The sequence below is a fragment of the Mauremys mutica genome, chromosome 4, assembly GCF_020497125.1.
Source record: "Mauremys mutica isolate MM-2020 ecotype Southern chromosome 4, ASM2049712v1, whole genome shotgun sequence".
Taxonomy (NCBI): domain Eukaryota; kingdom Metazoa; phylum Chordata; order Testudines; family Geoemydidae; genus Mauremys; species Mauremys mutica.
Genome location: NC_059075.1, coordinates 110,452,766 through 110,468,153, shown reverse-complemented (window position 1 = coordinate 110,468,153; position 15,388 = coordinate 110,452,766). Strand labels below are relative to the sequence as shown.

At 41.0% G+C, this 15,388-nt stretch overlaps 1 protein-coding gene across 1 annotated transcript in view; it reads right to left on the bottom strand.

The window, feature by feature from the left end:
* Nucleotides 1-3,125: 3,125 nt before the first annotated feature.
* Nucleotides 3,126-15,388, bottom strand: part of LOC123369013 (mucin-17-like) — a 112,524-nt gene continuing 100,261 nt past the window's right edge. The window contains exons 59-66 of the mRNA XM_045014391.1: nt 13,845-14,336; nt 12,430-12,891; nt 11,173-11,727; nt 9,544-10,089; nt 8,874-9,272; nt 6,986-7,024; nt 5,683-5,785; nt 3,126-3,421 (exon numbers count right to left, since the gene is read on the bottom strand). Of these exons, the coding sequence (XP_044870326.1) occupies nt 3,244-3,421; nt 5,683-5,785; nt 6,986-7,024; nt 8,874-9,272; nt 9,544-10,089; nt 11,173-11,727; nt 12,430-12,891; nt 13,845-14,336 (2,774 nt within the window). The 3' untranslated portion in view covers nt 3,126-3,243. The remainder of the gene's footprint in view (nt 3,422-5,682; nt 5,786-6,985; nt 7,025-8,873; nt 9,273-9,543; nt 10,090-11,172; nt 11,728-12,429; nt 12,892-13,844; nt 14,337-15,388) is intronic.

Genomic DNA, 15,388 nt, shown 5'->3' with positions numbered 1-15,388 from the left:
GAAGCTTCATAATGGTTCACTGCACCCAAACACACACCATTTTATTGGGAGTGACGTGATTTTGGCCTCTGCTGCAAGCTGTCTCACGGGGACAGAAGAAGCCATAGTGTTCACCCAGTTTTCAGATCTGTCCGTTCCCACCGATTGGCTACCTTCCCCCACCTTTCCCTTGTTAGGGTGAGAACAGCCAATCACAGCTGCTGCTGCAGGAAGCAGAGTGCTTTTCCCAGTTCCACTCTCCCACAGAGGTAGACATGGGTGTGGGGGATAGAGGGAGCAGCAGATACCATTTTCTCAAGAGGCAGGGAGTATGGACAGTTCAGGGCAGCCCTGCTTCTAACTTCCCTCTGCCCTCTTGTGAAAAATGGGTTAACTCCTCACTCCTTCCCCTCCACACTGTAACACCGGGCTTGGGGAGAGGGAAAAGAAGACACCTTCCTCCATCCAACAGCTGCCCCCAGATCTGGCACATGGATGGGGGCTGGGGGTGTGTGTAAAGAAGAGCTTCCACAGTTGAGGGAGGAGCAGAAGCAAGCTGGGGACATAAGGGGTAAGTTGATCGATTCAAAGGCCAGAAGGGACCATTGTGATCATCTAGTCTGGCCTCCTGTATAACACACACAAATAGAACTTCCCCAAAGTAATTCCTAGCGCAGATCTTTTAGAAAATCATCCAATCTTGATTAAAAACTTGTCAGCTCTAGAGACTCCACCACGATCCTTCAATTTCCAGCCGTTGGTTCACATTATACCTTTCTCTGCTAGACTGAAGAGCCTATATTTAAATATTTGTTCCCCATGTAGATACTTATAGCCTGTAATCCAGTCAACCTTTAACCTTCTCTTTGTTATGCTCGACTGAGCTCTTTGAGTGTATCACTTTAAGGCATGTTTTCTAATCCTTCAGTCATTCTTGTGGTTCTTCTCTGAGGTGTGTGGTTGAGGGGGCAGATCTGATGTAGTTCTGGGGGTTGGGGCAGATGTCAGGGCTGGAGGCACAAAATTGTGGGAGTGCATCACTGATGTGGGGTTGGGGGACAGAATTAATTGGCATTTGGGGGTTTTGGAAAAAACCTGGAAGTTCTGCACCATTAGGCAGCACGTCATATATTTGTAACTTGATCTCAGTCAAGTCTTTTAGAAAGAGCTCCTGTAGGTGGGCCCAAAGTGGCATGGACCACTATGAATTTGTGAGAATTGGCAACACTAGTTGTCACATCTGGGTGGGGTGGAGTGGGCAGGGGAAATTCAAAAGTCAAGAGGCGGACCAAAAATATAATTGTTTTTGGCCAGTCTCCAGACTTTTGGAGTTGGCTCATAATTTTGACCTTTTTGGGGTTGGCAATATGCTATTCTCTCAGTTGCGCTAGTTCAGGGGTGGCCAACCTGTTGCTCCGGAGCCTCATGCGGCTCTTCAGAAGTTAATATGCAGCTCCTTGTATAGGCACCGACTCCGGAGCTGGAGCTACAGGTGCCAACTTTCCAATGTGTCGGGGGGTGCTCACTGCTCAACCCCAGCTCTGCCACAGGCCCTGCCCCCACTCCACCCCTTTCTATCCCTTCCCCTCAGCCTGTCGTGCCCTCACTCCTCCTCCCTCCCCGCCACGAGCCTCCTGCATCCCATGAAACAGCTGACCGGGAGGTTTGGAGAGGGAGGGGGAGGTGCTGATCCACTGCTGGTGGGTGGGAGGCACTGGGAGCTGGGGGGAGAGCTAATTGGGGGCTGCTGACGTATTACTGTGGCTCTTTGGCAATGTACATTGGTAAATCCGGCTCCTTCTCAGTCTCAGGTTGGCCACCCCTGCTGTAGGTCATGAACATGTAAAAATCCCCCTGCCGCTCCTCCCCCATAAAATATATTTAGAAAAAAATCGCATTTGTGTTAAATGAGAGATAGGAAAGGAAACTACTGAAGGAACACACAGATGACATCACTGCTGTGCTAGCTTTTTATTTGCAATTTATTAAACATACATTTAAAAAAGAAATGCTTTCTAACCCATAAAAGTGCAAATGAGAGCACACTTCTCAATAAAGGGCACTGAGCAACTATGGACAGACATTCTGTTAACAGGTGCCTCCTGCAAAAATGCTTCAACCTGACTCCAATTGTCCAGGCTGCCAAACTGTCCTGCAACTTCCAGGCAAACTACAGAAATCTCCACCTGCCTGACAAGTGATTCCTCACACTCTTCCAACTGTTAAATCTTCCCACAATATCCCTCATAGGTGCTCTGAGACCCAGCTACTGAACCCTCTCACACTCCCCAGAGAAACACTTTAACCCAGCCTCTCCTCTCTGCAGAAAGCCCTGCCTCCCATCTTGCTGTATAACTTGCCTACAAACCCCTCCAACATCCAGCTGCTGACTCTGCCTCAAGAACCAGTAAGCACGGTGGACTTTCCTGCAATCCCCTCACTAAAGAGCACCCCATGTTTGCCAGCTCTCCCTATTTTTAGCAGAATATTTATTTTTCAGCTGCTGCTCGTCCAAAAAGTTCCCCCAGTCTGCTGGTTCGGTGGCATTTTTAAAGGTTGTTTGTATTTTTTCCTGCCTATTTGTCTCTCTTTATAGTACTCATGTGTTGGCAGGTATGTTCCCTTAATCTCTAACACTCTCAGGAAACCCTCACCACTCACAAATAAGTGTGATGGCCTCCCTCCCGGATATCATACCATTCTCTCACTTCCTGGCAAGCCCCTAGGCTAACTTCTTCTCTCCTCTCCTAGTTACTCTTTTCAGATGTCATCCACTTAGCCACTGGCTAGCATTCTATGGATTAACAGATCATTTTATGAATTTACAGAAACACTGCAGCTGTTTACAGTAGAAAGTGCATTCTAACCCAATTGTCACTTGAACACAAATGTAAAGAATTAGCAGTTCATCACATTGTATTTGAAAGAGCAAAACCCCCATTAGTATTATATAGTACATAATCAGCCAGGCCAGCCTTCAGCATTTGGTTAAATAGTGTCTTGAGCAAGCCAGACACTCCTGGATCCTCCCTTACTCCCCCCCAATTTAGAAATAAATTATTCACATCATTTTAATACTAAAGTTATCTGCATTCTAGATAACTGCCCTGGTTGTTTCCCTACAAAGCTGGCCCACATAATCAGCAGAAGTAGACATAAGAGAGGTCATAGTAATGAACAGTCATTGTTTGAAATGTTGTAAATTGTTACCGTGTAATTTCATTTAAAAAAAAAATCTGTTTTGATACTGTTTGAAAAGCCCAGCTAGTGTGTGCAGCCATCGTAGTTACATACGCAGCCACCAAATATGATTATCTCCATAACGAGCCTCTTTCCAGGGCGATCTGGGTCTGGGCAAGGCATTTTCAGTTCCTTTTTATGCAGTGTGATTGGCATACAACAGCCACATTCCACATCTACCATCATCTTTGCGATATTTAGCCTGTTAAAATGAAGAGAAATCAAGTATTGGATTAGGCAGAAGAGTTGTTTGCAAGCCCTTAGCACAAGAAATGGGTTTACAGGCCATGTTCTCACTTGTCTGGAAAGCGCATATCGTGTAGATTCATGAGAACTTGATCCAGCTGGTTCTGAAGGATTGTGTCATTAACCTGTGCTGCTGACAGTAAGGTCATTTTATGGATTCTGGACATAATACGCAGCTGTGGTGGCATTTATAACTACAAAGGTCTGTGACATGAGTTAAACCCTTTTGTGCCTAAACAGGTTAAAATATAAAAAGATATATCCAAATGAATAAATATAAAACTATGGGCCAGATCCTCAGCTGGGGCAAACTGGCACAGCTTCATTGAAGTCAATGATTTATACTATCTATTTGGCCCTAAGATCCTAAACAGATTCAGAAAGCTACATACGCTTAAATATTATAGGTGTGTATTTTAAAAATAAATTTGAAGATCATTCCCTCTTATTCATATCCCTCCTGTTATAGTGCTGTTTTTCCTGCAAGAATGAATAGAATCCTTAATAGCTAAAGGTCTGTAAGCAATGCAACAACCTCCCCTGTTTTATGGGTTCATGATAACTTTTTGTGCAGGAGAAATATAGAGCCCTGAACTTCTACCCTAACAGATACAAAACAAAACTTTCAATTTACATTTTAAGGCTGGAGCTTCAAAAGGGCATATGGGACTTGCCCACTCAACTCCAATGAAAATTAGGGGGATTTGGTTGCCTCATTCCCTTTGAATTCCCTTGAGAATTCCAACCTAAATTGTAATTTTAAGGCCATCCATTAAAATATGGCGGTTCTCTGCAAAATGGCTTTGAAATATCTATTGTTTATATGGTGGTTATATTATGCATTAACAACTTCTCTTTGCACAGTTTGCATGTTAAAAAAATGTTTTTTTCCCCTAGCTACCAGCACCAGAATCTCAGCTGAAAATCTGAGAGTCAGGCTATGTCATTTTCTGGTTCTGATGTCAATAACAGAGTAACAAGTAGGAAACTTCCTATGCTGTATCTGTGCTGGTGCTACAGAGCTAACAGGAGTAAAAGTAGTAAAAATTAATTTTAGACACTAAAGTATGTAGATGAGACTCGGATTCTACTTTGAAGGTGCTATTTTTCACAGTTTTCTGCCTATAGCAAACTACATTTTAAAGAGCAAATTCTGTCACTGTGTGGGTGTGTGTATGGTAGAATTTGGCCTAGAGGTCTCAAACAATTTGTTTGTATTTACAGTAACAATTACATAAACATTTAAATTAGGGGAACTGGAAAATGAAAAAAAAATTGGTTTTGCCCTTTACTATTCTTATAGCATATGATCTATAAATAAGGGAAAGATTGGCTCAATTTATATTAAATTATCTATGCTTTAGCCTCTCTTTCCTTGATGATGGTGAACATCCTTGGAAAGATAAGTGATCTCTCTCAAAAATCAGTTCCAGATATATTGTGGACCCTAAAATCTTTCTCCAATCTTAAGATCTTTATTTATTTATTTTTATTTTTTTATTTTTTTTACCCATTTGTGTTTGGCTACTAACCTGTATTTTAAACTGCTGATGGAGATCTGAACTCATTTATAAGCATGCGGCTTTTTGCTTCAGAATTTACTTATGTTAAATCTTGTAGCCGTTCACTGTTTTCTTTTCAATAGCCTTGCTCTTTATGTTGGCTGCTGGGCGGATATAATAAACACTTCTATATTGTTCGAATTAGTGTGTATCACTGCTGGACCTCTCCATTCAAGTAGCAAATTCCTAGATTTATTGGATCCTTGATCCCTTGCCTGTAGAGTTCTATATAGTCACTGGGGCTGTCTGTTTGAGAAATCATTTTCATAACCGTAAACACAACTGATCTATATGCAGCATGATATAGTGGAGACTGCTGAAAAGCGATTATATATAATGTCACCAAATACGAAGTTGGGAGAAATTTCCTGGCTTACTTTCTACCTTTATTTGTATACTTGGAGATTTTTGACAATTTTAGTCTGTGATGACCTTCCCTGTACAAGAAAACAGAGCAGCTTGGCATCCTTAGAAGTGACACATGTCTTGGACGTTGATGTTTTTATTTTAGGGAAGTGCGGAAATGTAGTTCTCTGCCTTGTAAAGCAGTTCCTCAGACTGGTGCTTAACAAAACACTTCTTTTTAAAAAAGGTAATAAAATAAAGCAGTGTGGTTTAGCTTATCTTTGCTGTGCAATTTCTCATAGATCCTTACTTTGCTGAAGATGGACACATTCCTTCACAGCGGGTCAAGGTGACATTTGTAGTACATCCTTTGTAAGTCACTTGCTCCTCATATTCAATCTCTCTACAACGTTCTGTCAAATGTAAAAGAAAAGAAATATAATGATCAAAAATCTAACTAGAGAAGATATTGAATTAGCTCTGGTGGACTGAAAGCAGACAGGCATAATCTTATGGGAAAACATTTCAATTAGACATTTTCAATAGGCTGAAGAGAACTGATAATTAACAAGCCAATAATACAAAACAAGTAATTTTTAACTTAGGCACCTAGGTTGAATCAGAGCTGAAACAAGAAAACACATTTGAGAAAAAGGTAAGAAACTGGAATCACTAATGAACAAAATAGAATCCAGTTTTAAAGAACAAAGTGAAAATGACACCCAACAGGGAAAACACTTGAACTGTATTACTGATGAGAATGGAAGGATACAAATAACACAGGCTATCAAGCCAGTTCTGGTTAAAAAATCTTTGATTTCTTTGCCTTCTAAATAGCATAGCGGTTAAGGACTTGAAGTATGTCTCTCTGATATAACATGTCCGAAAAGGAATGACAATCTGATATAGCCAACATTCAGAACATCCATGCTGTAGCATCCATCGGGCTAATGTTATCAAGTTTTACCTCTCCTCTCCTCCCCACCAGACTTGCATTCTAGGTGGAACACACAATGCTACTTGTTGCTTGGTGACTATGCTCAATGAGATTACCAAGTGAAATATATTGACATCTTATTTTATATCATGAGGTAACTCAAATTAACACTACACACTGAGCAGTAAGTTGACTGAAAGGTCTAATGGTCCTAGTCCGGGAGTGCTGTGAACTGAGATTGCTTTCCCTCTGTGGCTCAGCACCTCGTTTTACTCTTAAGTTATCTTCTCTAATGAGTACTTAGAGCAGTGCTAAGCCACTCATCCAAAAGAAGGGTTGCTGGGCTATAGGACCAGACTATAGTATTGACAAAGTGAATGAAATAAATTATTAGGAACTGGAAAGTCTATCCTATTAGACACAAGGATGGGATGCCTCCTTCCAACCATTATTTTATAGTCTGTATCTCAAGAGCAATTATTTGAGTCCTTCATTTTGATTAAAACACAGCTTTTTGAAAGGCATTGGTAATGTTCTGAAAGGTCAGGAAATGTATATGAGTTACCCACATAGGGGGTGATAAAGTGTTGGAAGAAAGAAAATAGCATTATAAATAACAAAACATCATGGAAGCCAACACAGCACTATTACATTACCCACTGACTGAGGAACTAACCTTTTGAAGGTGTTGTAGATAGTAAAGTAGACAGTGTGCCTGTGAAAAAGGAATACACAGTAAACCGTGTGAATGAAAAAAAAGCAGATATCAAAACTTAAAAGATCAAATAGTGGAGGAAATCTTTTGATATTTAATTTTTCTCCCATTCCAACAAGGGGCTCACTGCCTGAGTGACATCAAGGGCAGTATAGGGTATTTTAATCAGGTATAAATAGCAAAATGTCATATCCTTTAATCAAGGTGCTCAATCTTCATACTACAGAAATTATCTTGGATTTATATAGTCCCTTTCCTATTCCATGGTACAGAAAACACTTGACAAAATGAGTTATACAATCCATTTCAAATGATGGCTGTTGCATGAAATAAGATACTTTTCTCTTTCATCAGAAAAATAGATAGAGCTCTTAATCAGAATGCTTTTTCACGTCAGTTACCAAAATAGTCAGCACTTTGGTACAAAGAGAGCATTTGGTTGTCAGACAGGTAATGTGAGTGACGGCAGAATTGTGACAGACAGTTACACAATTGGTTAAGCAAGCAAAGATCTGCAAAATATAGAGAGCTGCTCTGATTGCAATTATCCTCCAAAATTTTCAAAAGTGTACCCTCCAAGTTATATTTTCAAAAGAGATGTAAGTACCTAAATAAGTCAATGAAACTTAGGCTCCCAAGTCACTAACATGCTTTTGAAAAACATTACCCTCTAACTTTTCCAAACAGCCTATCAAAGGAAAGATCTTCTGAATGAACAAGTATGTAACCTTGGGGAAACTCAAGTAATTATCAAATTCTTAACAGGTATTCTCATGCTACATGCACCAACTCACAAACAGTTGGGAATTCATCACTCAAACACAACACTCCCATCCCGCTCTCGTAAAACTGGTGAACGGGAGAAGTAAGCTGAGAGAAAAGGAAGACTCAAATACAGGGGACAATTTAAATCTTCCCATCCTACAGTGTGAAGTACCAATTTTAACAGTAGTCGGTGGTACTTTCAGCCAATTCTAATGCATTTTCTGCTCTAAAAGCTAAAAGTGGAGCTGTTCAATTGTCAAAATTATTTTTATAACAACGAGTTGAAGATGATGGTTAAGCCGTAAACCAATGCCGACAGAACAGCAGGGTTTGTGGCAGGCAAGGAAGGAAAAGGTGTCTAAATACTCCACAGAGCCTAAAAAGAAAGAGAGAAAGGATCAGAAAAATAAATGCAAAATAAAAAAAAATAGTTGGGGAACTTTGTCATTTCCCTACTTTTTTGTCTTGTTGTAAAAGGAACTATTTTCACAGTAGAAAGGTATATAACATTGCAAAAGCTTGTAAAGTTAAAGCATACCAAATTAATAATATAACTAATAAGCTGTGACACTTCTTGGCTATTCTTGCATGAACAGTCTAATAAGGTGAAAAATTTGTCCTGGTTAATGGCTACATTGATGAATCTCTAAATGGCAGTGTTCTGTTCAGAATATAATGAAAAATAAGAAGGTTTTGAATATATCAAAAATGGCATATTATATCACCAAGAAACACTAATGATGATTGTTACATATTTAGTGGTGGGATCTGAAGAAGGCTGCTTAGCTGAATACATTCTGAATGAAATATATTACTTCACATAAAACCCATATTTTTCAGCTGCAGGAGTATGTGTATCAAAATAAAAAGGTGAAAGTGGGATGGAGATAGTGAATGCAATTAGGGACATTTGCTAATGTTCGTTTAACTATCATCTTGTTTGAGGCTTATGACTATAAGATGTATAAGCTCTTACATATAAACAGTCAGAAAAATGATTTTAAAATTATGTTAAAAGTGATTGTAGCATGCAAAAAACACAACAAACTATAACTGATTGCATAATACTCCATTTAAAACTTACCAGAGGAGTGAAAGCTTGTAGTAAATGCAGTAGAAGCTGTAGTTGTTTCATTGAATAGAGCTGTGGTTTTTGTTGTGGTTGGTGTTATGTATGTAGTTGATTTGACTGTGGCTGTTTCAGTTGATGAACTAGTTGGGGTAGTTGAAAAAGTTGTGATTTTGATGGTTGTGGTTTTCGGAGTAGTGGATGTTATCATAGTGAGTGTCGAAGCCGTAGATGTGGGCGTAGTCATTTTTGATGTCGGTTTTTTGGTGATTGAGGTAGTGGCATTAGGCAGAGTGGTGGATTCCAATGTTGAAAATTCTGTTGAGGTAGAGATTGGAGTAGTTGTTGGTGAAGTGCTTGTAGTGGATTTAATAGAAGAACTGGAAGTTGTGGTTTTTCTAGTTGACTTTATTACTGCAAAGTAAGAGTTTAAAGAAAGGGAAAAAATGAACATATGATGTGGCTAAATGAAGACACCTCAAACTATCAAACAAGATATTTAAATTGGCATATATAGAATATTTTGGACCAGTGAGCTTTCTGAGATGATCAAAAGAAGGTAACACAGAGTAATGGTTCCAAAATTTTTGAATAAAGAAATCTGTGTTGCATGAAAGCAATTAAAAGACAGGTATTATACCAGTAATTTCCCATGCACAGAATGAAAGGAATGACTAAAATGTACCTGTTGGTGTTGGTGTTGTCCTCATTGTGGATTTAGTTGAAATAGTAGTAGAAGAAATTCCTGTCGGTGTTGTGGCTTTTATGGTGCTTGGGGTGATGGACTCTGATGTTGACCTAGCTGTAGGGACCATTGTCGTCAGAGTGACAGATGTGAGTGTAGTTGGGGTGGTGGTTGTGCTGGATGTGGTAGAGGTAATGGAAGGTGTAGGGGTTGTCAATGATGTGGTTTTTGTGGTGGTAGAGGTAATGGTTTGCGGGGAGGTGGACTTTGATATAGTGGTCTCCGTTGAACTAGTGGTCAAGGTAGTTGTCGTCAGAGTGACGGTTGTGGGTGTAGTTGGTGTGGCAGTTGTGCTGGACACTGTAGATGTAGTAGATGTCGTTGTCAGAGTTGTGGTTATCAGCCTAGTTTTTGGTGAGGAGGTTGGAGTAGACTCTGTAGAAATAGTAGTTTTGGATGTTGTAGAGACAGATGTTATTGGTGTTGTTTTCATCGTACTGATGGGAGTAGTTCTTTGTGGTGGTGTGCTTTTTATAGTCTTTGTTACTGTCAGGGAGAAATGTAAGTTGATATGGTGAGACTGACAAGAAAATGGTGGATTGCAGAAGAGTTTACCATAAAAAATTATATAAATATGAACAAGGTTTTTAGAGAGAGCCCAACTTTTGTGCTAGATTAAACAAGAAAAAAATTGGAAATAACTGACAAGTGACCCTCTCTCATCCTTCAGTAATGAAGAAATGGGGGAGCACTTCAGGGTGCAAGATTTGACTTGAGGCAGGAGTAGTAGGTTTAGGTTACTCCTTTCATGCAAAGCAAGAGTGTAAAGAAAAGAAAACAGCTTGAACCCTATGAGTGTGACTAAAGGAAGTAGGCCTTCTCAAACCATTAACCAAGGCTATTATATTCACCTAACTGGAAAATAGCTGTGGATATGCATGGAGTGCATATGTGAGAAAGACAGCATTCACATTCTATGACTCTTATTTACAACCCATTTCAAACTCTTGGGTGTGTTTCCTTTCAACCACATGAGTGCAAATGGTTTTTGGTATGTGTCTTTCACAAGAAGGTGTAGAGATTGGTTTGCACTGGAATGAATCAGGTGTATTGGCCTCTGTGTCCGTACCCAGGAATTAGTTCAAGTTACATATTTACAAGGATCTATGCAATCCTAATGATTAAGAATCTGAAAAGGAGGTGAGATATATTGGAAGAGCGAACTTTGTGTTGTGAGAAAAAAGCAAGTTAGATAGAACAGGAAAAATGCTGTGTTTACACCATATACTTCCTACAAGAATGGCATTTAATCTCCTATAGTGGAGCTTTGTGACAGGGACTGCTATTTTCTCATAGTTTCTCTTCCCTACAAGATTCCAAGTTTCCCCTATCCTGTAACTTGCTTCCTCCCCTTCCTTGGCAGTGAGCTCCATAGCAAGGAGACTTGGCTTTGCCTGCTAGGAGAAAAGATTGGGATCCCTTGCTCTGCCAGATTGGAGTGACTGCAGGGCACTGTGGAAGGAGACCTTTGCCAATTAGCCTAAACAAACAAATGTAAGAGGGGTTGGAGGGGTACACAGCAAAGCCTATGAATATAAATGTTGCTATGGCCTTTGTAGGTTTGTTTACCTGTTGGTGTTGATCCCGTTGTGGACTTAGTTGACTTAGTAGTTGGAGAAACTGTCGTCAGCGTAGATGTTTTTGCGGTGCTTCGGCTAGTGGACTCTGATATGGTGCTCTTTGTTGATGTACTGGTTGGGGCCATCGTCAGAGTGACGGTCGTGGGTGTAGTTGGTGTGGTGGTTGTGCTGGACTTGGTAGAGGTAATGGAAAGGGTAGGGGATGTCAGCGTTGTGGTTTTTGTGGTGGTAGAAGTAGTGGTTTGGGTGGAGGTGGACTCTGAGGTGGTGCTCTTCGCTGAACTAGTGGTCAAGGTAGTTGTTGTCAAGGTGATGGTTGTGGGTGTAGTTGGTGTGGCGGTTGTGCTGGACTGAGTAGACGTAGTGGAAGGAGTAGTCGTTGTCAGAGTTGTGGTTATCAGCCTAGTTTTTGGTATGGAGGTTGAAGTGGACTCTGTTGATGCAGTGGTTTTGGATGTTGTGGAGACTGATGTGGTTGGTGACGTTTTCGTCGTACTTCTGGGGGTTGTTCTTTGTGGTGGTGTGGTTCGTACGGCCTTTGTTACTGTGAGGGAGAAATGTGAGTTGATATGGTGAGATTGACAAAAAAATGGTAGACTACAAAAACAAGATTTAAAATGAATATATAATAACTTAATTTGAACAAGCTTTTTAGAGACAGATGGACTTTGTGCTAGATTAAATAAGAAAAATTTTGGAAATAACTGACAGGTGGCCAGCTCTCATTCTTTAGTAATAAAGAAATGGGGGAGCACTAGAAATAAGAACCATTAGGGCAAACTTTTTTAAAAAACCATAAACGTGCAATGGTTTCTACTGTTTTTTGAAAGAAACACAGATGTTCCTGAAGGGGAGAGAGAATATGGGTGATTTAATTCCTACTGATGGAAAATATATAAGGAGGGAAGAAACCATGCTGCACTATTTTGAATTAATATATGTCTAAAATGGAAATGGTTTTTGGTAAGTAGTTTTCTGAATAAGCTATAGAGACTGGATTGCACTGGAATGAAGAGGCTGTATTGGCCTCTGTGTCCGTACCCAGGAATTAGTTCAAGTGAAATATCTATAAGGATCTATGTAATCCTAATGATTAAGAATCTGAAAAGGAGGTGTGATATATTGGAAGAGTGAGCTTTGTGTTGAGAGAAAAATCAAGTTAGATAGAAGAGGAAAAATGCTGTGTTTACACCATACACTTCCCACAAGAATGTGCTTCAATCTCCTATGGTGGAGGTTTGTGTACCTGTTGGTGTTGACTTTGTTGACCTAGTAGTTGGAGAAACTGTCGTCAGTGCAGTTGTTTTTACAGTGCTTGGGGTGGTGGACTCAGATGCGGTGGTCTCCGGAGAAGTACTGGTCAGGGCCGTCGTCGTCAGAGTGACGGTTGTGAGTGTAGTTGGTGTGATGGTTGTGGTGGGCGTGGTAAAGGGAATGGAAATGGTAGGGGTTGACTTTGATGTTGTGCTCTCTGGTGAGCTAGTGGACAAGGTAGTTGTGGTGAAAGTGAGGGTTGTGGGTGTAGTTGGTGTGGCGGTTGTCCTAGTTTCTGTAGAATTGGTGGAAGGCATAGTTGTTGTCATAATTCTTATTGGAGCAGTTTTTGGTGATGAGGTGCTTCTTAGAATTGTTTTTGGTGTAGAGACAGATGTGGTTGGTGTTGTTTTCCTGGTACTTCTCGCTGTTGGGGTTTCTGCCGTCTTAGTTACTGTAAGGGAGAAATGTGAATCAATATGGTGACATTGACAAGAATATGGTGGATTGCAGAGGAAGAGTTTACTAGGCGTAAATAATTGTATCATTATGAACAGGGGTTTTAGAATGAGGGCAACCTTGTGCTGGATCAATGGCGATTTTTTCTTTGCAAACAATTGTGATGTGGCCTTCTATCATCCGTTAGTAATAGAGAATGGGGCAGCGGTTGAAATAAATGACTTAATTATCAACGGTTGTAAAACTGCATCCATTTGCAAGGGTCTTAACTGGTTGGGAAAGTAGTGTGTAGGGGTATACTTTCAATCATTCTGAGGGTCTAAAGTCAAAACAGATGAACAAGGATGATCTAGAACTCTGTTTTTACCGACCAATTGTGGAACTCTCCCCTTGAGACAAGAGTAGTCTATCTAGGTGACTATTTTCATGGAAAGCAAGAGTGTAAATAAAAGAAAAAAGCTTGAATCCTGTCAGTGTGACTAAATGAAGTAGACCAAAATCATCAACTGTAGCTGAGAAATTGACCTCACTGGGAAACAAAATCAATGGACCGGAGTGCATCGACGAGAGAGAAAGCAACCACATTGTTTGACTCGTCTCTGCAACCCATTTGAAACTCTCTGGGTCTGTTTCCTTTCAGCCACGTTGACAGGAAATGGTTCTCAGTATGTGCCTTTCTCAGGAAGGTATAGAGACTGGACTGCACTGGAATGAAGCGGGTGTATTGGTCTCTGTGTTCATACCCAGGTATTAATTTGAGTGAAATATCTACAAGGATCTATGCAACCCTAATGCTTAAGCATCTGAAAAGGAGGTGTGATATGTTGGAAGAGTGAGCTTTGTGTTGTGAGAAAAAGCAAGTTAGATAGAAGAGGAAATATGCTGTGTTTACAGCATACACTTCCCACATGAATGGGCTTCAATCGCCTATGGTGGAGGTTTGTTTACCTGTTGGTGTTGATCCCGTTGTGGACTTAGTTGACTTAGTAGTTGGAGAAACTGTCGTCAGCGTAGTTGTTTTTGCGGTGCTCGGGGTGGTGGACTCAGATGCGGTGGTCTCCGGAGAAGTACTGGTCGGGGCCGTTGTCGTCAGAGTGACGGTTGTGAGTGGAGTTGGTGTGATGGTTGTGGTGGGCGTGGTAAAGGGAGTGGAAATGGTAGGGGTTGACTTTGACGTTGTGCTCTCTGGTGAGCTAGTGGACAAGGTAGTCGTGGTGAGAGTGAGGGTTGTGGGTGTAGCTGGTATGGCGGTTGTACTGGTTTCAGTAGACTTGGTGGAAGATGTAGTCATTGTCAGAGTTGTGCTTCTTCGACGTGTTTTGGCTGAGGAGGTTGAGCTGGATTCTGTTGATGCAGTTGTTTTGGAAGTTGTAGAGACAGATGTGGTTGGTGTTGTTTTCCTGGTACTTCTCGTTGTTGGGGTTTCTGCGGTCTTAGTTACTGTAAGGGAGAAATGGGAATCGATATGGTGACGTTGACAAGAGTATGGAAGACTGCAGAGGAAAAGTTTACCAGGACTAAATAATTGTATCACTATGAACAGGGGTTTTAGAGTGAGGGTAACTTTCTGCTAGATGAATAGCAATATTTTTTACAAACAATTGCGACGTGGCCCTCTCTTATCCTTTAGTAATGGAGAATGGGTCAGTGGTTGAAATAAATGACCTAATTGCCAACCGTTTTAAAAATCTAGACATTTGCAAGGGTGTTTAGTGGTTCAAAAAGTAGTGGGAAGGGACAATTTAAGTTATTTTGAGTGGCTGAAGTCAGAACAGATGATCAAGGGTGATATACAATCTTGATTTTACTCACCGATTGTGGAACCCTTCCCTTGAAACAGGAGTACACCTCTACCCTGACAGAATGCATCCCGATATAATATTAATTTGGGTATAACGTGATAAAGCAGCGGGGAGCCCCGGGCCCTTTAACGTGACACCCGAGCCCCGCTGCTTTACCACGTTATATCCAAATTTGTGTGGAGCCCTGGGTCCTTTAAATCACTGCCTGAGCCCCGATGCCAGAACTCTGGTGGTGATTTAAAGGGACCGAGGCTTCCTACAGCAGCTTCAGCATCGGGTCCTTAAAACCCCCCCGCCGGGGCTCCGGCAGCCAGGCTCGGGAGGTGATTTAAAGGGCCAGAGCTCTGGCCACTGCGGGGAGCCCCGGGCTCTTTAAATCCCTACTCAAGCCCCACTGCCGGACCTTGGGCAGTGACTGAAACTGACATAACACAGTCTCACCTACAAGGCGGTGAGATTTTTTGGTCCCCAAGGACCGTGTTATAGCAGCGTAGAGGTATAGTATTTCTAGGTGACTCCTTTCAAGCAAAGCAAGAGTGTAAAGAAAAGAAAAAAGCTTGAATCCTGTCAGTGTGACTATATGAAGTAGACCTTACCAAATCATCAACTGTGGGTGAGAAATTGATCTAATTGGAAAACAAATTTCATAGACTGGAGTGCATTGATGAGAGAGAAAGCACCCACATTGTT